We start from the raw sequence: 12,982 nt of genomic DNA on the forward strand, positions 1-12,982 counted from the left end.
GGAAGGGGAGAGAGAACCTATCGATAACATTTTTGGCATGCAGTAGGCACCGCTTAATGTGATATCGGTTAATGTTATCATTCGCTTAATGTTATCAGAATCACGAAATCCCAAAACACTTCTAGTACATTAACATGTGTAAAAAAATCGGATATTGTGTTTCGTGCCTTCGTTTATTGTTATCACATTTTCGTAAATTTCAAATTTTTCCCCCTTTCCTTCTCCTTAATCAATAGGAATACAAAGGCAAATGTTGACAAGCAGCTTCCTCGAAAACAAGTTCCCTAATTATCAGTAAAGCAGAAGAATTCTTATCCCTGTTCAGCTACACTAAAAACTTCACTCTGAACGGTCAAACAATTTAGAGATAGAGAAAAAGCGCAATGATTTACACAACTGTCAAGGAAAAAATTAACATTTTAAATCGCTTTGACAATTCAAGTGTGATGAGTTACGGAAATGCAGAACAACAAAACAGTTCTCAGCTATTACTTTGCGAGTTACTAAACATCGTGACGAGATTGAAAGCAAAAAGGAGCTAAATGAAAATTTAAACAAGCGAAACCGTGCTTTAAAAGATCGTGAGGTTGATTCTGCTTTGTAACTGTGGTTTGCGAATGTCAGGGATAAGAATGCGCGAGTAAAAAAGCAGAAGATCTTGCTTTTAAAATGAGCAAAAAAAGACTGTATCATCGGACGGATGGTTCAATAGGTGAAAAAAAGAGCTGTTCCATTCTGCTAATTTAGTAATTTATAATTTAAAACGGCGTTTATTTGAGTCATTGCAATTTTAATTTGCAGTTTAGGCAATGAGAAGCAAAGGGGTGTAAGTAGCAAAATTAAAAATTTAGAGATAACCAGAATAAATGGTAGGTAACCCTCTCTGTCTTGGGCAACAAATAGTTGTAGTAGATCTGGCAGGTTCTGTTGTACACAGGATGATTTGGAAAACATTTTCATGGAACGCCTACCGAGGATTTTATCTTTAAACGCATTTTACTGAAAACTTGAAAATGTCCACTTACACCCCTTTGTTTCTCACTGCCTTTGTAAAATTTATTTTACTATTTTTAGAATTAAGCAGTCCTAAACAAAACTGAAATTGAAAGTCCTACCTCATTCTGTCGGGTTTCTTCTCGGGGAGAGTTTGCCTCGTCGAGACATTCGAAGTGGCTGCAACTCACGACTATTTCTGGTGAAAAAACTCACTCAACAATTTGGTGATTTTAAATATTTATATTGTAAACTACATAACAACATTCTAAATTCTAATACACTTATACACAGAACACACTACGCGCGTACACAGTTGCGCTACCTACTACTACACTACTGTCCAACCACGGATTGCATGGAATTTTCAAACGCCCAGATTAAACAAATCTATGTGAATAAGGGGGGAAAGTAAAAACTTGATGCGCGTATTCCGCTCATTTGAATGAGACTCTGCTTCTGCAAAAACTGACATCGGTAAAAAATAATAGATTCATCCATTTCCGGCTGTAAAACGGACGTTTGTCTTTCCATAAATCCGTGGTCAGACAGTACTCGGTTTCGTATTTAGAGTTCTGTGCTGAAACTCGCTCCAAGCGCCCTCTAGCAGACAACGAAGACAAAAGAAGTCTTTTTTTGAACAGCCGTAGTAGTAAAATCAATGCTTCTTGATTGGGGAAGAAAAAAAACAACACTTTGTGTGTTCTGGAATATTTTCAGTTTCTGTTATCAAGCGGTTATTGGTATCAAACTGTACTTGTCCCAAATGAATTACATAAAGCGGGGGGGGGGGGCAACTCTACATCATATCTAGCAGTACATAGCACGTTTCAACAATTATAAGTTTCAAAAAAAGCGCTTTTGGATATTACCATATGTGTAATTTCATCCATGATAAAATTCGTGATTCTCCTGCTCACCCGCTGGGAGAAGTTATTCGGAGATTTTCCCCTAAGTTATCCGGAGAAAATAATTAGGGATTAAATTCTAGGGTTTTATCAGGTAAAAATGTTTTTCTTTGGTATTTTCATAATTTTTTTGAGCCATTAAAGGGATTGGTTTGGATCAGAAATTATGTAAAAATGATAAAAATGCCTTCATTAATTTGGCAACGAAATATAGCAATGGTCATGTGACCTTTTAATCCCATTCGTAGTGTCACAGTAAAAGAATCATGTGACTTTCTGACGTCCTATGAATTTATCCAATCGCATTTTAGGTGTTTTTAGGGGTTTTATGATTTGAGTTTAAGGAGGAACATTTTTAGGAGTTTCCAACCCTGCACTGACTCGCCATTGAAATTGAAATCGTAAATTCAATGTAGTCAAAAGCCGCCTCTCACCGCTCGCGCTGAGGAAAATGTACAAGAATATTAATTGTTATCGTAAACATGGGCTACTTTGAGTCCTCCTTCTTTGGCCCAAATAAAGAAAAAGATACAAACTTCAGGACGCAATTTTCAAAACATATTTTAACGTATTCCACAGGGGTGCCCACCTAAGTAGGGGGGGAGGGGTGTGGCGCAGACTGCGCCGTTGAAATTTTTAGGGGGATATATTGAGGAGTAGGTTTTTCTTTTTTTAGAGAAGGGTTTCTTGCTTTTGGGGGGGGGGAGGGGCCGCAGGTCTTCACGAATTGTAGTGGTGTGTGCCCTTGCTCGAGGGAGTGAGGGTTGTGGGCACACCTGTATTCTAGAGAGTAGTCCCAAGGGGAAGGCTGAGCTATCAGCCATATTCCGATAAGTAGCAGAGTTTGTGCACGCAGTGCCATTGCCTGGTGTAGTTAGAAACTGAGAGATAACTAGCATATTAATTTAAAATATATTTATTCTTATACTCAAGAATTAACGTAAAATAAAAGTATTTACAGAACATGTTAAACAGACAAAATCAACACATAGAATCACCCACACATGGATACAGTCGACTGCTTAAATACCTTCTTAAGCTACAGAAATTTGCATACGGTTAAGCAAATGAAACAGTTAATACATTACGACAGAATAAAATTAAAATTCCAACAAACGGCCCCATCTGTCGTAAATGTAGACCTTTTTTTTTCAATAGAAAAACAATCATTCAAAAATCTCACTAATAGCAAGTTGAAACTTTGCAAACAAAAGAGGTTTTGTCAAAAAGTCCGCTCTATTACTTTTAGAGTTCACAAATTTCAAATCAAAAACATTTTCATCTATCATTTGTCTAATAAATTGACACCTTATATCAATATGTTTAGTTTTAAAATTTTCCTGGCTATTTTTCGTAAAATAAATTGCAGATTCATTATCACAATATTGAATAGGTTTAATTACACCACATAAATTTAGTTCATTTAAAACTCTTTATTACCAAGTTAACTCTTTTACACTTTCAGTCAAGGAAATGAATTCAGACTCCATTGAACTGAGTGCTACGCATTTTTGCTTTGATGATTTCCATGCAAACGGAACGTTACAAAAATAAATTATAAAGCCACTACTTGAATGTCTTTTAGTCAGATGACACCCCCAATTGGCATCTGAATATGCACATAAGTTTAAGGATTCTACATTTGAAAAATTTATCTTGTAACTTTTGGTAGCTAAAACATAATTTAAAATGTCTACTACTAGTAACCAATGTTGATATGTGTACCCGTTACAAAATTGTGACATTACATTTACAGAAAAACTTCTGTCTGGCCTTGATCTGGAAGCCAAAAATGACAAACAACCGATTAAAGTTCGGTACGGAAATTTCCTCATAATTTCAGTTTCTACTATCTCACTTTCGTTGACTTTACCTGGTAAAACATAGCCAGTTTTGAATGGAAGTTTAACGTAACTTTTAGGCAAATCTTTAAATTTTAACTCTAGTTTTTCAATGTAGGTTTTTTGATGAATGAATAACATACCATTAATGCTTTCAAAATTAACACCAAGCAAATATTTAGTTAATCCTATTTCAGTTATTTCTAAATTATTTTTCAACATTCCAGTTACTAATTTTAGTACTTTTTCATCTTTAGCGAATAGAACAAAATCATCTACATAGACAACTAAAACAGCATTATCATTCATTTTATACAAACAGTTACACCATTTTAACTTGTGAAAACCAATATTTTGCAATATACTGTCCAGTTCAGAATTCCATTCTCTTCCACTTTGTTTCAAACTATAAATAGATTTTTCTAATAAACAAACCTTATTTTCAGCACCACTTGCAACAAATCCAGGTGGCTGCTTCATGAAAATAGTTTCTTTTAACGTACCATATAAATAGGCAGATTTCACATCTAATTGCACATGATACCATTTTAACATTGATACCAATAAAATGAACATTAGTTTTATAATAGAGAAATTGATAATTGGCGAAAAATAATCATAAAAATTAATTCCATATTTCATTTCATACCCTTTCGCACAGAGTCTTGCCTTATATTTCTTGCCATTTTTCTCAGTATTTTTTATATTATAAACCCACCTACAACCTAATATTGCAGCATCTTTTGGAGGATCAACCAACCGCCAAACTTTCCTCTTTTGCATCATGTCATATTCTTGCTGCATCGCGGCATTCCATTTCTCCCTGTCTGGATTAATTTGTACATCCTCAAACGATTTAGGAATTTCAACGTTATAAATTTCATTTTGAAAAATTTCATTTAAATCTAGATCAGAATCACTAGAAGATTCTTTTAAATTTTCCGCTTTAGGGTGTTTAGTTTTTGGAACAAAATCAAATTTCTCAGGTTCATAAGCTATTTTATTTTTCCTACAATACTTTCTTCCGTCATTTAAAGACATTAATCTTACGTTTGTGATTGGGGTATAATAATAAACATCAATTCTTGTACTTTTTGTTCTAGGTTTTTCAACTGTATTCCATTCTGAAATATCTATAGAACTTAAAGTTTTACGTTCATTAGGTTTTTCGTCTTCATCGTCACTTAAGTTTTTACCCGCAATTTCATGCTTGAGATCAAGTGTCGTGTTTTTAAAATTGTTAGTTTCAATTGGGCATTGATTTAAGTTTGAATTCGTGTACTTATAAGAATTATTTTTCCCAAATAATGCATTTACTCCATTTCTACTTTCATCTATACGCACATGTATAGTTTCTATAACTCTCCTTTCTTTTGGAACATAAATCCTATACCCTTTAGTTTTGTTCGCATATCCAACTAAAATTCCTATCAAAGCTTTAGGTTGAAGTTTATGTCGTTTAACTTTAGGAACGTGAACATATGCTAAAGATCCAAAAATTCTTAAATGTCTTACCGAAGGTTTGAATCCCGTCCATATTTCCAGTGGCGTTAGACCTTCCGTTAAACTGTGTTCGGTTCTATTTTTCGTGTGAACATACATCAAAAGAGCTTCCCCCCAAAATTCAGGTTTCAATCCACTGTCCTGTAGCATTGCTCGAACTGCATTCATAGCTACTTTATTGAAATTTTCCGCGACTCCTACTTGTTCCGGGGTATAAATTGAAGATCTTTCAATTTTTATTCCTAACTCGGTCAAAAATTTCACGAATTGTTTATGCGTAAATTCAAGACCGTTATCTGTTCGCACGCACTTTAGTTTTTTACCTGTCTGCCTTTCAGCTTTTACTAAATACTTTTTAAAGCATTCAAAAACTTCAGTTTTGTCTTTTATTATATGAACTTCAGTTTTCCTAGAAAAATCGTCAACGATTGACAAAAAATATCTCCCCCCTGCTAAAGAGTCAACTGGAGAAGCACCCCATAAATCCATGTACACTCTGTCGAGAATTTGATTAGATTTACGTTTATACTGGTAACCTCTCTTGAACGACATTCTTTCAGATTTTGCTACAACACAAGTTTCACATACCTTATTTACGTTTTTACTGTTAATATTTTCAATTCCTTTTACACAATTATTTTTACTCATATTTATTAATAAAGGTAAATTAGTATGACAGAATCTACGGTGAACAATTTCAGAACTTAAGCTAGTAGAAAAAGCAAAATTTTTACAATTTGTAGCGTAACCTTTAACTACATACAATTTATTTACGCGGGGTACAGTAAACAGATATTTGTCAAATTTATCATACACAGCCATTCTATTATTTCCCCATAGAATTTTACATCCTGCAATGTCTACATTGGACCCACCAATTAAATTTCTCCTCATGTTCGGTGCATAAAGTACATTTTTCAAAATAATGTCTATATTACCTTTCGTGTCTTCGATAGTAAAGTCTATATCGCCAATTCCGTGGACTTCGGAGGAACTGTCTTTGTCACCAATCAGTACTTTTTGATGAGGAATATCTTGGTAAGTACTAAAGAGTTCTTTGTCATTTACAAAATGTGAAGTCGATGCAGAGTCTATCAGAAATTCTACTATCTTTTTATCAATGGATGAAGTGTTGAAAGCTAATTCAGTCTGTTTTGTAGACTCGCAATATAAAGCTTGTTTCCTCTCGAGATCTCTGGATTTCTTGAAGCATTTTTCTTCCGAATGATTTAGTTTCCCGCAGTTATTGCACCTAAGTTTCGGCCCCATACGATTAAGTCGTGAAGAATTCCAATTTTTTCGAGGATCCAGGTCGCTTCCACTGCTTGAAGACGATGGCTTTCTATTTCCGAAATTCTTTTGCATTGGAGGTTTCTCGTCAGGAGACTTATATTTTGTCGTGTATGCATCAGCTATAATTTTCCCTTCATCTTTGCGTTTCAAACAAATTCTTCCATACTCGGTGATAAGTTGCTTCGATACATTTTCCAGCGTAAAATCTTTATCTTCTAATCTGTACAGTATTTGAACTAAGTTATCATATTCTTCGGGTAAACGGCGTATAAGTTGGAAACACAGTAACAACTCTGGCATGTCAAAACCAGCATCTCTTATTTGTAGCGTTTTTTCTTCCACTTTCTTGCAAAATAAACCAACAGTTTCTTCTCTCGGGTTAAATTTCAGTTCAAAGAATTCATCCAATAATCCAGCTAAACGTGCTCGGGATGTCGGTTCGAAATTTAACTTCAGAATTTCCCAGGCTTCCTTTCCACTTTCAGTTTGTGCGATGAGAATTTGAAATTTCCTTTCTACGGATTGATAAATGGTGGTATAAGCCCTTCGTTTACGCCATTCAAAGTCTCTTTTATCTCGTTCAGACGCAGCGTCATCACATTTGACTTCTTCAGCATTTGTAACAAACTCGTAACAATTTCTATCAATCAAAACACACTTTATGTCGAGTTTCCAGGACGCATAATTATAGTCGAACAGCTTTGGAAATGTATACGAAAGTTCTTGCACTTGAGCCATTTCAATTTTTCAAACAGTTCAATAGTTTTCAAATACTACACCAGTTTGCAACTATTGGACCTTTTAACGCATGAAGAAGGCCCATGACCAATATTCCGATAAGTAGCAGAGTTTGTGCACGCAGTGCCATTGCCTGGTGTAGTTAGAAACTGAGAGATAACTAGCATATTAATTTAAAATATATTTATTCTTATACTCAAGAATTAACGTAAAATAAAAGTATTTACAGAACATGTTAAACAGACAAAATCAACACATAGAATCACCCACACATGGATACAGTCGACTGCTTAAATACCTTCTTAAGCTACAGAAATTTGCATACGGTTAAGCAAATGAAACAGTTAATACATTACGACAGAATAAAATTAAAATTCCAACACTATCGTCCGCCATTCTGATGCCCAAGGTAAGATTAAAGTAGATTAAGGTAGCGTAGAAAATGCTAATAAGCCTAGTAGTACAGGCGATGTGAAGAATGGTGCCTTCACCATGATAACGCTCCCGCACACTCGGCCTTCACTATTAAGCGCTACTTGGCCTCTCAGGGGGTGGCTATTCGTTCTTCACCCCTCGTATTCGCCAAACCTAGCCCCCTGTGATTTTTTTCTGCTCCTGAGGATGAAAAAATATATATAAAACAGAAGCTTTTTCATGACGTAGAGGTTGTAAAAACTACTTCGCAACAAGCGCTGGACATGGTCAAAGTTAAAGAGTTCCAGGGGAGCTTCTAATAGTGGAAAAAGAATTAACAGGTGCTTTGCAACTAATGGTGAATACTTTGAAGGAGACTAAAGAAATTTTGTGAATAGACTGATCTATAAATATTTTAGAAGAAAAATCCGGTTACTTTTGGGTCCACCCTCGTATGAGCAACCCAGCATGATGGCTCGCCAAATGTCAAATTGTGGACAAGAAATGACGTCATATCTGTTTACAAACCGTTTCATTATTTCTGTCTAATGTTTGAATTTTCCCCTCAAAGAATCGATAGAAGTTTTTTTTTATGAAAACTATTTCATTTATTCTTTTGCAATGCTGGAAGAAATTTTTTCATAACGGGATGCGTCCGAGTTCCAACTGTCCGTGAGGTACATTGCTGTTCCTTCCTAGTTTATTAGTATTCCAAATTTCTTTTTAAAACTTTTTTTGTCAAATTTGAGTGCAAAATTCAGATTATACTAAAACAACCGTGTTCTCCTTTATTTGTATTTATCATTTATTCTATGTCTTTTTAACAAACTATATGAGATGCAACAGTAGCTCAGAAAAGCTGCAGAAAACACGAAATTCGATTTGCATCATATCTACCAGTTCGGAGCAACCCTGAATTAATATAAGTTTCCTAAGAGTTGACCACTGTTCATCTCCATTCCACGTCGAGCGTCCGAGCTGATCGGACGTGTTTTTCTCCTGCTCGTTCGTACTGGATGTACAGGCAACCACCGCGGAAGAAGAAGGCGGCCGCTCCCGGGGACAACGGCGTAGAGGCCCTTGTCAGGGCCGGCGGGGTTTTCCCCGTCAGCGAAACCGTCCCCCGGTCAAGCGTCCCCGCTTCTCCCAGCTCCCCTGCCTCCACGATCTCCTCTCGGAGCGACTCGTCAGGCAAAAAGAGATTGACTGCTGATCAAGTTCTCGAGAAACATGGATATGATTACAACGAAGCCAGAAAAGGTCTTGAAGCATGCACCGATCGAGCCGATTTTGAGGCAATTCTTAACTATGCCGGAGGCCTACTTAGCAGCCTGCACAGAACCGACCAAAGTTCCTGGACAGCAAGGCACAACAAGATCGTCATCGAACTCGCCGAAATCAAGGCCGAGGCTTATGCAGGGACCCTCCAAGCTCCCCCTCCCTCTCTCATGGACACCAAAGAAGTCGACCAACATCCACAGCCTTCACCTCCTCCCGCTCCAGCTACTGACCTACCTCTAAGCAACAGGTTCTCCCCTCTTCAAGTGGACGGCAAAAGTACTAAAGATGATGACACCGAAGCAAGTGTAGCCCCCTCACTCCCTACTGCCAACCCTAGCACATCAAGATCCAGACCTGCTCCCATCACGATCGCCAGTGCTCCCGATCCAGTAAAGCTACTTGCCGAACTCGACAAGCTCTGTGCAGGCTCCGTCCAAGGGAAGATCTCGGGTCCCGATCTCAAGGTCTACCTCTCCCTCACTGATGATGTCGACCTCGTCGAGAGCTATCTCCGGGACCACAGGATAGAATTCCATGGCCGTATCCTCCCCTGCAAAAGGCCTCTCAAGGTTGTCATCAGAGGCCTCCCCTTGTCATATCCAACCGACGAAATCCAAGACGATCTTAAAGGACTCGGTTTTGAAGTGACCAAAGTTCTCCAAATGAAGACCGGCCCGGAAAGGAAACCTCTCCCCCTCTACCTGACTATCCTGAACAAGACGGAAAATGCTGAGGACATCTTTGGAGTCTCCCACATCGGGCACCTTCGTATCACCGTCGAACGCCTTCACCCAAAGACTACCCCTGTACAGTGTTACAGGTGCCAACGATTCGGACACACTGCCGTGAAGTGTTTCAGAGCCCCACGGTGTCTGAAGTGCGCCGGAGAGCACCGCTCTTTCGAGTGCACAAAGGACAAGACGACTCCAGCCAGCTGCGCCCTCTGTGGAGGTCCTCACACTGCCAACGCCCCGGTCTGCCCCGCACGACCCCAGCCCCGCCAACAGAAGCTCCCCAGGACATTTCCTACACAAGTCGGGAACGCCTGGAATCAGCGGACTCCAAGCACTGCACCAAAGACCACGGACTTTCTTCCCCGTCCAGTTGCCCTGCAACAACTCACCACCCCTGACTCCAGCCAGATCCTTGCTCTACTCACTCAAGTCCTATCTCAACTTCAAGCACAACAACTGCAGATTGACGCCCTTCAAAGCGGCCTCGCAGCCCTAGCGAGGCCATAATGCTTTCTCCTCCCCCCCCCTATTCTTTCCTCATAGGTGCGCCCCGGCGCTTTTCTTCTGCTCCAACTCTCATAGATTTCAGGTAAAAGGGGGTTCTCCCCCTCCGCCTGTTAGCTATTGCATGGCTTGGCTTGGCTGTTCATCTTATAGCTTTTCAGGTAAAAAAATTCACGTACACTTCGCCAATGCTGCAACTGGCGGAGGTATCTGTAGAAAAGAACACTTAATACTCGTAATTGTTTGATCACTATATTGTGCTCAGAACGGAAGAGAGGTGGGTCATCCGAAGTGGGTTAAAATCTTCTTTAAAACTAAATTAAATTTTTATAAGGGACCATACACAAACTCTGAATTTTTTCAAATGAGAACACGTAATTTTTACCGCATAAATGAGTTTTTGAGACGAAAAGCATCCAGAGTTCAAAATTTCATTGCATTCCGACGGGAACAACAAAAGAAATTTGCGAAAAGCAATCCGGAGAACACCACCGCATGTAAAAAGGTACTTTCTGGGTCAAAACTTAGCACTCAATGTCAATGCAAACGATTGTACTGAATATCAATTTACTTTTTCAAAGGAAGTAACTGAAACTACTCGCTATAGTACATTTACTTAAACAATGGCGTATCTCGCACGGGTGACACCTGGAGCGGTAATGTGTGGTGTCACGCTCCTCCCCCCCCCCCCCCCAAAAACAGAAAAACGTAAAAAATTATGTATAAAGTTTTAAAATTCTATGTAAACACGATATTTATGCCATTTTCAGAAACAACTTCATTTGATGTATGACGAAATTAAAAGTGGGGCAAATGTGCAAAACACAAATAAAAACTGGGAACAGTTTCTCTATAACTTGTCCTAGACGCAAAGTGAAGGCCGTCGAGAGGTCAAAAAAGTAAGGGGATGTATGAAATTGATTGCCCTTTTATGATTTCAAACGTATCTTAAACACAAAAAAAGACAATCGGGTTCAGTTTTTTTGGTATAAGAAAAAGTCACTACCGTCGAACTGGCTCATAACGAACTCTGTTTTAACGAGAACTCGGATTTAACGAGAAAATAAAAAGGATTTGTGGTAGAAAGTTAAACATAAGTCTCTTCTAACGAGCAACACCGCTTAAAGAGAGCAGAATTTTTGAAACTCATGAAAATTTCTGTTAATTTCCTCTTCAGAAAAGATTTTTCTATTTTTGGAAAAATCTTTTTAACAGTTGGAGATTTTTCTCAATCAAATTTTGAAGCAACGGCTGGAGTAAATGAATCAAAATTTTGTATGCAAAATTAAATGATGATGCTGATCCTAAATATGTGATAAAAAAAGGGGGGCGGGGGTTCTCATAGAAAATGTTAAAGTTATGCTAATTGTAAAGGTTTTCTTAAAAGCTCTGAAAACCTACCGATAACATTTTTGGCATGCAGTAGGCGCCGCTTAATGTTATATTGGTTAATGTTGTCATTCGCTTAATGTTATCAGAATCACGACGTCCCGATACACTTGTAGTACATTAACATGTGTCAAAAAAAATCGGATACTGTGTTTCGTGCCTTCGTTTATTGTTATCACTTTTTCATAACATTCTCTTTCCTCCTCCTCAATCAACAGGAATACAAAGGCAAATCTTGACAAGTAACTCCCTAATTATCAGTAAAGCAGAAGAATTCTTATCCCTGTTCAGTTACACTGAAAACTTCACTCTGAACGGTCAAACATTTTAGGGATAGTGAAAAAGCGCAATGATTTAAACTGTCAAAGAAAAATTCAACATTTTAAAGCGCTCTGACAACTATACTGTGATGAGTAACGGAAATGCAGAACAACGAAACATTTCTCAGCCATTACATTGCGAGTTACTAAACATCGTGACGAGATTGAAAACAAAAATGAGCAAAATGAAAATTTAAACAACAAGCGAAACCGTGCTGGAAAAGATCGTGAGGTTGATTCTGCTGGTTTGCGAATGTCAGGTATAAGAATGCGCGAGTTAACGGTCCGTTACTGCGACAAAAAACAGAAGATCTTGCTTTTAAAATGGGCAAAAAAGACTGTATCATCGGACGGATGGTTTAATCAATGGGAAAAAGAGCTGTTCCATTCTGATAATTTAGTAATTTATGATTTAAAAAACCGCGCTTATTTGAGTCATGAATAAGAATGCGCGAGTAAACGGTCCGTTACTGCGACAAAAAAAAAAAATGTTGCTTTTAAAATGGGCAAAAAAGACTGTATCATCGAACGGATGACTTAATCAATGGGGAAAAGAGCTGCTCCATTCTGCTAATTTAGTAATTTATAATTTAAAACCGCGCTTATTTGAGTCATGGATAAGAATGCGCGAGTAAACAGTCCGTTACTGCGACATAAAACAGAAGATCTTGCTTTTAAAATGGGCAAAAAAGACTGTATCATCGGACGGATGGTTTAATCAATGGAAAAAAGAGCTGTTTCATTCTGCTAATTTTGTAATTTATAATTTAAAACCACGTTTATTTGAGTCATTGCAATTTTAATTAGCAGTTTAGGCAATGAGAAGCAAAGGGGTGTAAATAGCAAAATTAAAAATTTAGAGATAACCAGAATAAATGGTAGGTAACCCTCTCTGTCTTGGAGCAATAGATAGTTGTAGTAGATCTGGCAGGTTCTGTTGCACACAGGATGATTTGGAAAACATTTTCATCGAACGCCTACCGAGGATTTTATCTTTAAACGCATTTTACTGAAAACTTGAAAATGTCCTCTTACATCCTTTTGTTTCTCACTGCCTTTGTAAA

The 12,982-nt window shown here is 37.8% G+C and overlaps 1 protein-coding gene across 1 annotated transcript; it reads right to left on the reverse strand.

Moving 5' to 3' along the window:
• Nucleotides 1-6,183: 6,183 nt before the first annotated feature.
• On the reverse strand, nt 6,184-7,276 carry LOC129233257 (uncharacterized; the record flags this gene model as incomplete). The annotated part of the gene is made up of 1 exon (XM_054867309.1): nt 6,184-7,276. A coding segment is annotated over exon 1 (1,093 nt), but the record flags the coding sequence as incomplete, so codon positions are not given.
• Nucleotides 7,277-12,982: the final 5,706 nt, after the last annotated feature.

This window comes from Uloborus diversus, unplaced genomic scaffold, assembly GCF_026930045.1.
Source record: "Uloborus diversus isolate 005 unplaced genomic scaffold, Udiv.v.3.1 scaffold_293, whole genome shotgun sequence".
NCBI lineage: Eukaryota > Metazoa > Arthropoda > Arachnida > Araneae > Uloboridae > Uloborus > Uloborus diversus.